This window comes from Columba livia, chromosome 1 (genome assembly GCF_036013475.1).
Source record: "Columba livia isolate bColLiv1 breed racing homer chromosome 1, bColLiv1.pat.W.v2, whole genome shotgun sequence".
In the NCBI taxonomy this organism is placed as follows: Eukaryota; Metazoa; Chordata; class Aves; order Columbiformes; family Columbidae; genus Columba; species Columba livia.
In genome coordinates this window covers 110,315,861-110,329,050 of record NC_088602.1, presented here as the reverse complement: position 1 = coordinate 110,329,050, position 13,190 = coordinate 110,315,861, and the positions used below count along the sequence as shown (strand labels likewise).

At 37.2% G+C, this 13,190-nt stretch overlaps 1 protein-coding gene across 2 annotated transcripts in view; it reads left to right on the top strand.

Moving 5' to 3' along the window:
* The first annotated feature begins 10 nt into the window (after window positions 1-10).
* MOSPD2 (motile sperm domain containing 2) overlaps window positions 11-13,190 on the top strand; it is a 32,917-nt gene continuing 19,737 nt past the window's right edge. Inside the window, exons 1-4 of one of the 2 annotated variants that reach the window (XM_065072800.1) lie at window positions 11-194; window positions 402-465; window positions 9,713-9,868; window positions 10,622-10,708. In XM_065072800.1, coding sequence (XP_064928872.1) covers window positions 186-194; window positions 402-465; window positions 9,713-9,868; window positions 10,622-10,708 — 316 coding nt within the window. In that variant the 5' untranslated portion in view covers window positions 11-185. Of the gene's footprint in view, window positions 195-398; window positions 466-9,712; window positions 9,869-10,621; window positions 10,709-13,190 lie in introns of both variants that reach the window. The other variant, XM_065072791.1, reaches the window with a different exon arrangement.

Sequence of the window (13,190 nt, the reverse complement as noted above, 5' to 3'; positions counted from 1 at the left end):
TGAGGAGGGGCGGGGCTTCTGGGTGGTTGGCGGCGCCGGCGCCTCCGCTCCCACTGGGGCCGGCGGGCTGCCGGCAGGCCCCGCCCCCTCGCCCTGCGCCCCGCCCCCTGCCGGGGTCACGCGACGGCTCCATCCCCGCTTCTCTCTCCCCCCTGTGCGGTTGTTGCGGGCGGTTCCGCTGGACCATGGCTGAGGTGAGTCTCTGCTCGTCTGTCCTCCTTCATCCTGGCTGCCTGTCTGCTCGCTGGGCACTCTTTCCCCAACCGCCTCTCGGTAGCGGCTTGGGGGTCGGGTGGTGAGGGTGGTGGGCCCCGCCGTACAGTGGAGGGGCTGGGGCTATGTCGGGCCCCGGCCTTTCCCTTCCTTTCACGCCTCTCCCGTTTCTCGTTTCCCTTCAGCAGCGTCAGGACAAGGCCGCGCTGATAAGCGAGACGAGACGGCGTTTCGAGGCGGAGTACCTGCCAGGTGAGCGGGTGGTGGGGCCCGGCTCTGTGGATGTGGTCTCTGGGGCTTGCCCGGTGTCGTTTTTCACCCGTGGGCTTCATGTATCACCGCTTTCCCGCGCCAGTGGGTGATCTTGCCTTTTCTTCCTTCAAATGGCTGAAGCTGCCGGGTGGGGATGATGTGCAAAGCAGGAGCTTTTCTGTGTTGGCTCTTGGTGCTTTCTTCTGGGTCCCTCTCTTGGGTAATGAAACGTGTTGGGACAAAGGTTTGGGTCCTTTTGACTCCTGGTGGTGTTTGGTTGGCTGTGGTGTGTGGGTCACTGCTGGGCTTGGTGCTTTTCAGACATAAAACATAGAAAGAAAAAAAAATAATAATTCAGACCTTAACCAGTTTGTCAAGGAAAGAGTTGTTTTTCTAGAGTAACTTGCAGTTTAAATTCTTGCTGTCCTTAATTGCTTCGAGTCCAACTCAGTTCTTAAGTACAGGTGCTTTTAAACTTTTAAATGAAGATCAGGTGGTGCTGGAGATGCCAAGAGGGAAGGGAATACCAGGGAAAGCCTAGAGGGCTTTACTTTAATTTCAAGGTTTATTCGCGTTGTTTATGGTAGAATATATAGTAGTTAGAGTCTGCTAATAATTGCAGTAAGCAGGGCGTTTTATTATGACTATCTGAAGGCCTTCTATTAAAAACATGCTTTTATCCAATTTTTAACGCAAATACACTAAGAGTCCGGTAGTAGAAGACGCATGCATCTCCTTTAATATAAATCTTAATCCTTAAAACATATGCATTGCTTTGATGTTCCTGATCAGAATTACTGAGGTTACCTAGTTATAGCTTCTACTTAAGGGCTGCACACTTCTATGACTTGTCATTTGCTACAGCACTTTTATTGAAAACCTGGAGGGTCTTGAGGGTGGTGCAACTTTGTTTCATATGGTTGCCCTGCTAACTTGCATACAGGAAGTTACAGGTCATTTCTAACCAAGGCAAATGTATTTCTGGCAAGATCACAAAATTATTGGAATAGTGTCTTGAAAAAGAGAGAGCTTATATTGCTTTGATATTCCTGTGTGAATAAAGATGCCTTTGGCAGTCTTAAAGCTCAGGCTCAGTAGAGTGGAGGATCTTAAATTATAAATTATTTTGCCTGTTAATGTTTTTTGTATATTTTGCTATAATAGGTGATTCATCTTGCTCTTTATTCTGTTATCCCGGAGTCACAGTCATAAAAAAACTACTTCGAAAAGCCTAGAATTGGTTTGGGACAGTTTCTGCTTAAAGGGTGTATTACCTTGAACTATTCCTTATGGTCTTGGAATTGCACAGGTTTATCTAGTTGTAATGAAACCTGTTGGTTGTTACAGCCATTAAAATAACTGAATACTGTTACAAGGCAAGCTGTAATCCTGTTTGCAGTATTTTGAACCCATTTGCTCAGTAAGCCCATTTTTGGGTCATGGTTTAGGGCTCTTAGCCCTTTTGGGAAAATAGGATTAGGATTTTTTTTTGAGTTTACGTTTTTAAGTACCTCCCTCAAATTTAGGAATGCCACAAGCAAATTAATGTTGTCATGCCCACTTCAAGTGTGAAAAACACAGGGTTTTATTTTTATTGTGGACCTTCAGTCTTTATATGTTCTAAAATGTATTCTTCTATGTTTCTCTTAATTAAAAAGAGGTATGGAGGTGTATGTGACTTTCTGTGTTGTAAAGGTACAAATGATTGCTTCATATCCATCAATTTTAGTGTGCTGTCAAAACTAAGGGTACCGTGAAGACACACTCAGAAACTGATAATTTCTGTGAAGTTTAGTGTGGCCATAGAATTGTGGGCCTCTACAGAATTAACCTAATTGCATTTAGAGATGAGCTGCAAGTGGTAAAATTTGAGTAACATTTTCAGGCAGTTTTGTTTCTGGGGGATGCAGCTGCCACTATTTTATTTTCCCTCTGAGGAAAACAGTGATCCTGATTATTCTTGAAACTCTGTTTTGTGTTATGAAGAGATTCTTCCATGTTATGGAACTCAGTTACATGCTTTCACCCCAAAGCAATAGCAGTTAATGCTCACAAATGCTATGATGGTCTTACAGTGATTTTTGCTTTGTTGTACAATGAAAAATTAAAGGGCCTTTGGAATTCTGATTTTTGGTTAAAATGATGTATTGGCAGATACAGTTTTATAGATTAAAGTAGAAAATACACAAATATATTAATATATAGCTGATTCATAAAAAATAGTATGAACTGGGACAACTAATAGATGTTGGAATATTTCACACAAAAGTTACAACCAAATAATGTGCTACATTCTTGACATTTTTTTCAAGGTATGATGGGGAAGAGTTTTGTGTAGTGATTGAAATGACCAGAAATCTGTTTTCTGAATTATATGAAAAATCAAATAATAGTTTCAATAGTCAGATACAGTTTGGAACATGTCAGAGGCTGGCTCATTTCCCCAAAGTTTGCATGAGAACTTTCTTGCTGAAGTTGAGCAAAGGTGGCCATTGAGAGGTTCTTGAAGGAAAGCTGGACCACTGTGAGATCTTATCTGCAAAGCAGTGTTTAATGTCAACTGAGGTCTTGTGGTGGTGGTTTTGTTTCTTTTCAGTAAATTTTCTGTATATATTTGAGAGAGAACTTAAGCTTTTGTGAGGAATGTATATGCCTCGTAATTAAAGCCCTTGCATTTCAGTATGGGAACCAGGCCTTTTAAAAGTGCTTGGTAGTCCGCTAGTCTAATGAATGGTGTCTAATGTGGTAGGAGGACAGCACTTTTTGTCTTTGCAGTTTGAGGCCTAATTTCTGTTTTGTCTATTTGGGTTCTTTGTGAGAGTTGGTGATGTAAATTATTTGGGTGGTGACAGGAACAATGAAAACAAAAGGCTATTTTCTAGTACTGACTGGTACTAACAATGCTTTCTAGAAAACAGTCTTGTCTCTTTTCTCAGCTCATTTCCATTCCTTAGAGGATTTCCAAAATTAGCTTTGTCTTGGCTATTACTCTCCATTTTTAAGTTACTGTAGAAATTATTTATAATCATACCTTGGTAGATTTTTTCCATTCAACAAATCTTTTCCATACTTTCTTTTACATATTTAGCATTTCTTGTTGCCTGTATTCCCTACCCCTCTACATTCGCACACTCTTTCTCCTTTACCCAAAACTTAATTTTCAGAAAAAGACTTTACAAGAAAGGTTTCACACTCTAGTTTAAAAGATTAAAGAAAGTCATGATGAAATTTAAGCCAGTAGCAAAATGTGTTTTGTTAATCATATTGACCAGTTGCAAATACAATTTTAGGTATATAGAGTATCTCAAAAAAACCATAGTGATTTGACTATTGTAGAAAACTTTTAAGCTAATGTTTTGAATACCTGCTTATGTCTGTTTAAGCTCTGAAAAAATCTATTTTCTCCCGATTCTTGGCTTTAGGCTGAGAAATGGTGGAAGCATAAGACAGGAAACATGGATAGGATAAAAAGCTATGTTTTTATAGAAAGCTATGTGATATTGATGCTTGAGCCTTTTATTGAAAATAGTTTTTATTGTCGTTGAGAGTGCTCAGTTTTGCCAAAAAGTTTACCTTCTGGAGGTGGATATTTTATTTGTTGCTGCTTGATTTTGTCGAAATAACTCCTTATTGGGCAGAAATAGTTTTGTTTTCTTCATCCTTGTCCCTGTATGGCTATTGACCTTCTTAAATTGTTTTCAGTCTTGCAGATTTCCTCATCCAACAATTGAAGGCACATACCTAAGCAGCTGTAGTCCTTAGCTTAACATATTAGGCATCAGCAGGCAGTTAAAATGAGTTTCCCCTTTCTAGACAAGGTCAGAGGAATAATTATGACTGTTTCTGACCAAAGACTTCTTGGCTGAAATAGCTCAAGGCAGTAGTTAAATTGAGAGGCTTTGTGTAATGGAATACTTGACATACTTTAAGTTGTGTTTTCCGATTTTTTTTTTTGTACAATGAAGTGTTTGTTTTTGGTGGTGTGGTTTTGTTTGGTTGGTTGGTTTTGTTTTGTTTTCTCTCTATTTAAAGGCATGTAGTTGCTATCCCTACTTAGTTTTGTGTACGACTTGTTCTGTAACATGTCTTTTTCTAGATAAGAGCTCTTCCTGAAGGAAGGAGTCATTCTTACAGGTTGTAGATTCTGAACTTCTCTGTATTCTTTTAGTGTTAGCTGTGCTGCCTGTTTTCCAGTCCTGTTGTCTTCTACATTTTAGTTGAATGTTCTCCAATTTCTATTATTTTTCCTAAACCATGAATGCCAGAAGAAAACAGAGCAGTGCAGCATTGGTCTCCTGGTAATGTGGATGTCACTGAAAAAATGTGAAAAGACTTTACAATTTGTGTATCAAAGAGTTTTGTGAGTTCTTCCAGTGAAAGTTCTGCAGTGAAATTTGTGTTCCTTTAGTTTTGCGTGATTCTGGAGTTCTGTTTAGAGCTGTTATCTTGTGTTATACAGGGTCCTACATTTTGAAAGACAGTAATTAAGTCAGTGTTTCACTATAAGTTTCTCAGCTTGATAAAGACAACTACTAACAGGTCAGTGAGGAGTTCTTTCTATGACCACATTCTGAAGCAAGAAGAAGGAAGGCAAGTGACAGGAAGAAGCTGCAGTTCAAACAGAACTTTTTCTGTCTTCTCCCATGACTGCAAAAGTTCAATGAGGAAATGGAAGTAACTTTAGGTAGCTATTTTTAAACTAAGATTAAATAAAATTATGAACTTTGAAACTTTTAAAGTTCTGTCTGAGACCTGGTCAATCTTCTTGCTCATTCAAATTCCTGAAGGCCTTTTTGCTGAGGGAATTAAGAGAGAATCATAGAATAGTTTGGGTTGGAAGGGAACTTCAAAGGTCATCTAGTCCACCTCCCCTACAACGAGCAGGGACCTATTCAGCTAGGTCAGGTTGCTCAGAGCCCCATCCAGCCTGGCCTGGAATGTCTCCAGGGATGGGGCATCTACCACCTCTCTGGGCAACCTGGGCCAGTGTTTCACCACCCTCATTGTAAAAGATTCCTTCCTCATGTCTAGCCTGAATCTCCCCTCCTTCAGTTTGAAACCATTACGCCTTGATAATTTTGGCATCTTCTCCTTGCTGTTGTCAGTGTTACTCCTTTGTCTATAACTTAGAATTTAATTTTAATGTTCTCTGACAAATGTAAAATTTGCTAAGCAGGTTATGTTTTCTCTTGCTGTTCTGGATCTGTGAGTCTTGATTAGGTTCTAGACTAGTTCAACTAGTTCAACATAAAAGTCTTGCATCATCCCAGTTTTGCCTCTTCCACTGGCTGTAGAACTATTCAGGGATGCACTAAGGTTTGAATCTCTTGAGTTAGCAGGGAACCAAGTTTCCAAGCTTGACAGTTGTCTTAACCAGGAAATGTTTCATGAAAGTCTGACACTGGAGTTACATACGTGGCTTTCACTAGCTCTTTTTGAACAGAAGTATCTGTGAGTGCTGTTTCACGTGTTACTTTTGGGGCAAGCGGGGTGTGTTCCAAACACCTTATGAAATTCTGTTATGGACTTATAGAGATGTCCATCTCCCTAAATAGAAGGTATCTCAGCATCTCTGTGGCAGTTCTGCAGGTATGAAGAAACAAGCACATAATTTTGTAGTGAGAAAAGCATCAAAGTATGTTTACAGGTATCCTAAGTGACTAAGCTTGGAGATTGTCTGAGGTAAAATACTTCACTTTATAGTTTCACCTGAATTTCTGTTGGGGTGCTCCTAAATTTCTGTTTCCTTTTGACTTGTATAGGATGTGTTTCAATTATGTGTTGAGAACTCCAAAGGTCTATTTTCTTTCAACTAATAATGTTTTGACTTCAGAAATTTCTAATAATCCAGTAACTGCAGGCAAGTGTTCTGTGAGTGATTTAAAATTAGAAACATTCACGTTATTTTACAGCACACTTAAAAAAACAAGTTTCCAGATGTCTACGGAATTATGGGAAATGGATTCCGGGGATGGGGCATCTACCACCTCTCTGGGCAACCTGGGCCAGTGTTTCACCACCCTCCTTGTAAAGGATTTCTTCCTCATGTCTGGCCTGAATCTCCCCTCCTTTAGTTTAAAACCATCACCCCTTGTCCTGTCATAACAGCCCCTGCTAAAAAGTCTGTCACCATCTGTTGTAGTATCTATGTAAATTCAGATTACATGTGTTATCTTGCTGAGAATTAGTTGCTAAAGAGAGGATTTTTTTTTTTTAACTATCTGATCTGAATTCAGCTGGCTTTTCATTTTTATGTTGAAAGTTTAGATAAAACGTTTTCTCCATTCCTTTTTCACTTTAATTTTTTCAAAATATTTGTAAAGTTAAATTTCCATTTTTTAAAATAATATCTAAGGTCAGAGTTTGGAGAAGCTTGCTAGTGGCCCATAAATGTGTGTTCCACATAATGACAAGTTAATGTTTTTATATTTGACAGAATAGAGCCTCTTGTAATCATTCTGATGGTTCTGCTCTCAAATAGATAATAAAAGCAAAGAGACCCTCAGAAAGTAGTGTGAAACGTTATCCTCTTAGTTTTTACCTACTGGGTTTTTTGTTGTGTTTTTTTTTTTTTCTCTCTTTAATTTACAGTACTCAAACCGCTTATACAAATAGGATATACAAGGGACTGATCTTGGACAAATACTTGGCTGATTGATTCACTGCAGTTGTTCTCAGCTGGAAGCTGGTGCATGGTAGAGATTATTAAACCAAGTTGGAGCAAGGGACTAGAGATATGTAATGCTGTTGTTAATCTTTGCTCTTGCAAAGTCCTAGTTTGCTGTGGCTACGAGTAGCTATATATGGCTTGAATAGCTGATATACCGTACTTAAAAAGAGCCCTTAAGAAAAATGGGAACAGACTTTTTATCAGGGACTGTTAAAACCATGACAAGGGGTAATGGTTTTATGCTAGAAGAGGACTTACCCAGGTTGCCCAGAGAGGTGGTAGATGCCCCATCCCTGGAGACATTCCAGGCCAGGCTGGATGGGGCTCTGAGCAACCTGATCTAGTTGAAGATGTCTCTGTTCATTGCAGGGGGTTGGACTAGATGACCTTTAAAAGGTCCCTTTCAACCCAAACTATTCTATGAAATAATCCATAGCATAGAATAGCCAGTGTGCCTTGGCTAAGAGAAGCCAGTATTTTTCTTGTTTTAGCTGATTGTGGATGTGCCAGCTTAGTTACTGTACATGGCAGTACCTTTGAAAGGGATTTGGGTTGGAACTTATGTTATATGAAAAGAGGCTGTGAAACCTTTCTACCATTTTGAGGGTAGAAAACTTGACTGAAAAAGGTACTGAGCAACCTGTTTGAACTGGGAAGTCAGTTAGCCTTGCTGTGCGCAGGAGTCAGTAGTGAAGTGGCCTGCATAAATCCTCTCTAATGTTATACTTCTATGATGCTAACGTGAAACTAGGTACTGTTAGTGTTTCTCAGGCAAGTGTGTCTAAATCATAAATCATTGGGGTAATAATCAAATTTCAAATGAGCAGTTGAGACTTCACAAAATTTAATACCCCAGATCTTCACAACTTGTTCCCTCTGTGGTTGACCTAGAGCCACGGAGAAGTTAAACAGCATTTCAGTCATGTGCTGAGTGCTTTACTGGGTTTAGTCAGAGTATAGGAAATAAGCTGTCTGGTGCAAGTACGGCAATGAAGAGAGAAGGAGCTGAAAATTGAGAGTGTCTTTAGTGGATTGGAGGTTTGTGGGCAGAGGGGAGCAATTAGGGGACTTAGACTGACAAAAGTGGGATTTGGCTATGGTTTGGCTAAGGAACAGCATAAGGGAGTAGGATGGGATTATGGGAAGGAGAAATCTGAAACCTAATGAAGAAGGAACTGACTAGATAATGTTATGTGAGAAGCTGTTGGATGTGAAGAGATGCATTGGAGAAGTGCAACTATAATATTGAATGGGTGCATTTAAAATGGATATAATCTTACAGTTATATTGGCTAGTTTGTCACAGGAAACAAGGTATAACTTAAAGAACAGGTAAAGTAAGTCATGTCTTTGAATGTAGGCCAGTAAAATTAAAAATATTAGCAGAATTTAATGGTGTATTTTTCTTAACATCTTCCTTGGAGTTAAGATGTCTGATTGAAATATGCATCCCTAAACCTTCCAATCACAGTTCTAAATACTTATTTTAATTGTCATGGCCCCGAAAGTAGTTACTTAGAGTTTATTGCTGCTGACAAAGGAATAGCCTTTGCAGTATATGGAAATTCTCAAATTCTCATCTATTTTTTCAACAGCCAGTCTTTTTTTTTTTTTTCATACTAATCACAAATTAATTTAAGTGGAAAGTTGAAGAGTTTGATGTTTTTTGGTAGTTAGCAAAGAGATGTGTGTCAGTGTCTGTTGCTTTTAGAAGGCTCTTACTTGATTTACATTCCAGTGACGCAGACAAAGACAAGCATTGATCTAAAAACGAAGCCTTTGTTTAAGCATAACTACAATAACAATAGGTCTACTTAAGCAACTTTCCTGTTTAAATAATAACAATAAAAACAACAACAAAAATCTAACCAACCAAAAAAAAAGTCAAGGTTTAGAAAAAAAAGGAGCAGCAGCAACTCTTGTTTTATCTGAAGTACTTCCTAAAGCTTGTTAATCTATTGTCCTGTTGCCATTCTGAAACAAGAGCTTGAGACTTGATGATTTTGTACAACTCTAGAATTGCATCTAGTTTGTGCTCAGTAAGGTAACAATTTATAAATGCGGAGTGTGTGATCTTTGCATTAAACAAAATTGTTTTATTTAAAATGATGTATTGTGGCTGGCCAAAAATAGCCATTTTGACATCTGTTCTCTGACATGTTGTGATCTGATGTGCTGATGATTGATGCCTGTAAGTTTGAGAACTCAAGCTTGAACTAGTGATGCTTAATATTATATATTCATCAATATACAGATTCTTAGACTATATACTAATTTACATTAAGTCTAGAAACATGTTTTTAGAAAAATTACATCTGCTCGGTACACATCTTGTTTTGTAATGTTTTTCCTTTGAATAACTTTCACTAGAAAAATATTTTCTGGGCCCCTTATCTTGTAGTGTTCCTAAATATTGTCACAGTAGGTAGATGTTTTCAATTTCTGATGCTATGCTTTGTCTGCTTCAGACTGAAAGAAACCTTATGTACCTAGTAGATGCTTATAGTGATACTTGGCAAATCTGTTCATGTTTTCATAGCAAATGCTATATTCTTACAAGAATTTATTTATTTGCTAGATAAATCAGATAAATACGATTCTAGAGATGTGGAAAGACTTCAGCAAGATGATAAATGGGTTGAAAACTATCTGATTTGGCGTCACGATGTTATAGATGATACATTAAAGATGATCGATGAAAGCTTTCAGTGGAGGAAAGAATATACCGTTAATGGTAAGCTATGTTATATAATGATTTCAATGGTATATGTTGTTTTCATATTGAACTATCACTGATTTCTGTATGTAGTTTCATTAAGCACCTTTTAAAGGTTTTGTACATACCACAGAGAGGTGAGCCAGGACTTTTCTGCTCAGATTAACAAAGAAAATTAAAAAATAGAACTGTTGCTTTTCATGTTGACCTGTCTTGCTGTTTTGTTGTGATCCCATAAGTCTTTTGAAAGGTTGTTTAAGAGGAGGGCAACTGTATCTTCTTTTGTCTTTGTGCATTTGCTAGAATTGAGTCCTTAAACAAACAACAATGAAAACCCTACAAAACCAGGGCTCTGGTTTTCATCATAGTAGTGCTGATCTTACACCCCAGAATAGATGTGTTGTCATAATGTTTTGAAGATTATATTTATCTACAGAATGTCACAACCTGAATTAAAGGATAGAGCAAGAGGAGTTGCAGATTTGAGAAAAAAAAAAACAACAACATTTGCAGTGTTTTTTTTCTTATAGCAATTTTTAAAAAATATTATCTCTTCCTAAGCAGACCCTACCATACAACATGAGAGGAAGAAGATAGTAAAGCTTTCAGATGAGCTCAGTGTTTGCATTAGTTTAGGAAGGGCCTTGGAAAGTGGTTTATAAAGACATTTTTGTATTTTGTTGCTAGACTTCCCTATTTTTAGCAGCTTCTGTTAAGTCACAATGTGTTATTAATATGATTACTGAAATAATCTTTCATTTTGCTTTGCAGACTTGACAGAATCTGTCCTTCCAAAATGGCTGTTTGAAATTGGCGCTCTCTTTCTGCATGGGTATGATAAAGAGGGCTACAAATTATGTAAGTTACGCAGAATATAATATTTTCAGTCATTGATCATTGTTTTGTTTCCAGCATTTTAGCATCTATTTTTAAAAACAAACATTTTAAAAATATAAGTAGGTACATATTGGCAACTGTTTTACTAAAAATGACGAGAGGTTGATAACTGTGAGTATCTCTTTGGATCACAGAAGTGGTATAAGGAAACTTTATTAGCAGTTTTCAAAATAATAAACCTTTATCCTAACTATAATGCAGTTTTTAACTTTCCTATTGGTGTGGATTGTTTCTGTATCTACCGTAGTGTGTATATGACTAGTAGAAATGTTCGTTATTACAATGCATTTTCATTGCTCTTCTAGCAGCCCACATTCTTGCATACTTGCAGTGGTTCACAGGAGGTCTGCAATGGTTTTCTTGTATTTCCATTTTTTTCTAATGTCGTCGGAATGTTCAGTGGCAGCGTGGACAGCTGAGAATTGTTGGACAATGAACTCTCAAGTTGTGTGATTAACTTAGAGTTTAAACAATAAGATTTATCAAGAAGTGCCAAATATTGCCTGAAATACTCCTGAGGTTTTTTTAATAGCATATAATAGATGGGCAGTATTATTTTTCTATAAATGAATCTGTTGTAACATCTTGCATACTTACTTTTGATTAAGCTTAAATCCTGTGAGGCAAAAGAGGCTTTTAAAACGAATCACTCATGAGGCTTTCCAAGCAACTATCTCCAACCTCAGGGGAGAAAAAAAAACAGTTAAATCCAAAATTCTGTTTTTCCTTGGTTTGCAAGGTCTGGTTTGTGCTTCCAGAAATACACTAGCAGTCCAATCTCTTACAGAAACAGCTGGTTTTTAAACTCTAATATACTAGTTAAAAAAATCAAAACCACCAACAATAAAAACAACCTCCCCACAAAAAAAAAAAAAAAAAAACAAAAAAAAAAAACACCATGACCAGGAAAATGCAGCTTTTATACTATGGATGTGTTTTGTCAAACTGTCTCTTTTCTTATTCTTGTCAGATATTAGTGCTGTATAAAAAAAATTGCTGCTTTGTTATGCTTCATGATTCTCTTTTAGCCTCCATGGTAAGTATTCAAGGATGAGTGGTAGTGATACCTATAGCATTTCAAAATGCTATAAGCATTTCGAAAGATCAACATGAGTATACTGGGTGGTTCCATTTGGTGAAATTATGGTGGGGGGAAAGTAGGAAAAAAACTTATTTTCTTGTATCAGTGCTTGAAATGAGAAAATTACGCAATCGTTTCATGACAAGGATGCGTAAGTCAGCTTAATATTGATTTCTGATTTTGTGGTCACTGAAATGTAACTAATGCCTCTTTTTCCATACTTGAAGTGTTTCTTCTGTGAATGTTAATTGGGTCAGAATATCTGAGTTTTACACAAATTCAGATTGTTTTGTAGTTAAGAGTTCCTGCTTAGTCAACATTTGAGAAATGTATTTCTTGGGCCATGTGCGCCATTCTCATTCTGTTATGCCAAACAGGCATTTTAAAGTATAAAGAACTTCTTCAAGAATTACTGGTTACTTTCACAAGAGTTCTGTGTTTGAATAGGGCTATATTTTTGAAATTCTGAACTTACAGCATCTAGCTAATATGCTATGTTTAAAAAGAATAGTGTTTCTTTACATGAACCATAAAATATTTTTATTTGCATTTGGGAATAAAAGACATGGAGAAGAAATTGGGGCTTTTTTAGTAAGACTTTCCAAGTTTCAGAGAGAAAAATATTGGAATATATCTGCAATTATTTTCAGGGCTTCTCTAATTTTGGTATTGTAGAGGTACCAAACATGAAGACTGCTCTTCACATTGCTGCCCTGAGTACTTCTCTTGTCACTCCATTGTATAATTGATAATTTGGTTTTAGACTTTTATATAAATTCTGGTACTTTGGAATATGCTACTTTTCATGGAAAAACTTGTGTCTGCATGACTCATTTCTTATTCCAGAAGGGTCTGTATTGGACTTTCATTACTTATCTTCTGGATTTATTTTATTTTGGAAAGGTCTGTTGTTTTTTATATAATTCATAATGTATGCATAAATAGTTTTTCAAACATGTCCACTACAATGCTACATAAAATTAAGCAAAAGAAACATACATTTCACAACTACAACAATACTTAGAATATATGCAGAACATAATATCATATTTGAGGTCCACATGATTTAATTTGAAGTTATGAAATAATGATGTAGATATGTGGTCTTTAAGTACATTAGAAGTATTTTTCCACTTTACTCTTCTGTAATTCTTTGTATTTTCAATTTTTAAAAAGTTCCAATATATAGAAATGTGAGCAAGGAAAGGGGATGTGTGGAAAGGTATGCAGTTGTTTTACTGGGTGTTCAGTGGCTGCAAAATCAGTAGAACTGTAGAATACAAACTCAGGAGTGATACATTATAGTGCATCCTCTGTAGTTATTTGCATAATGTTTTCCATTAATTTGGATCTGTCATTTCA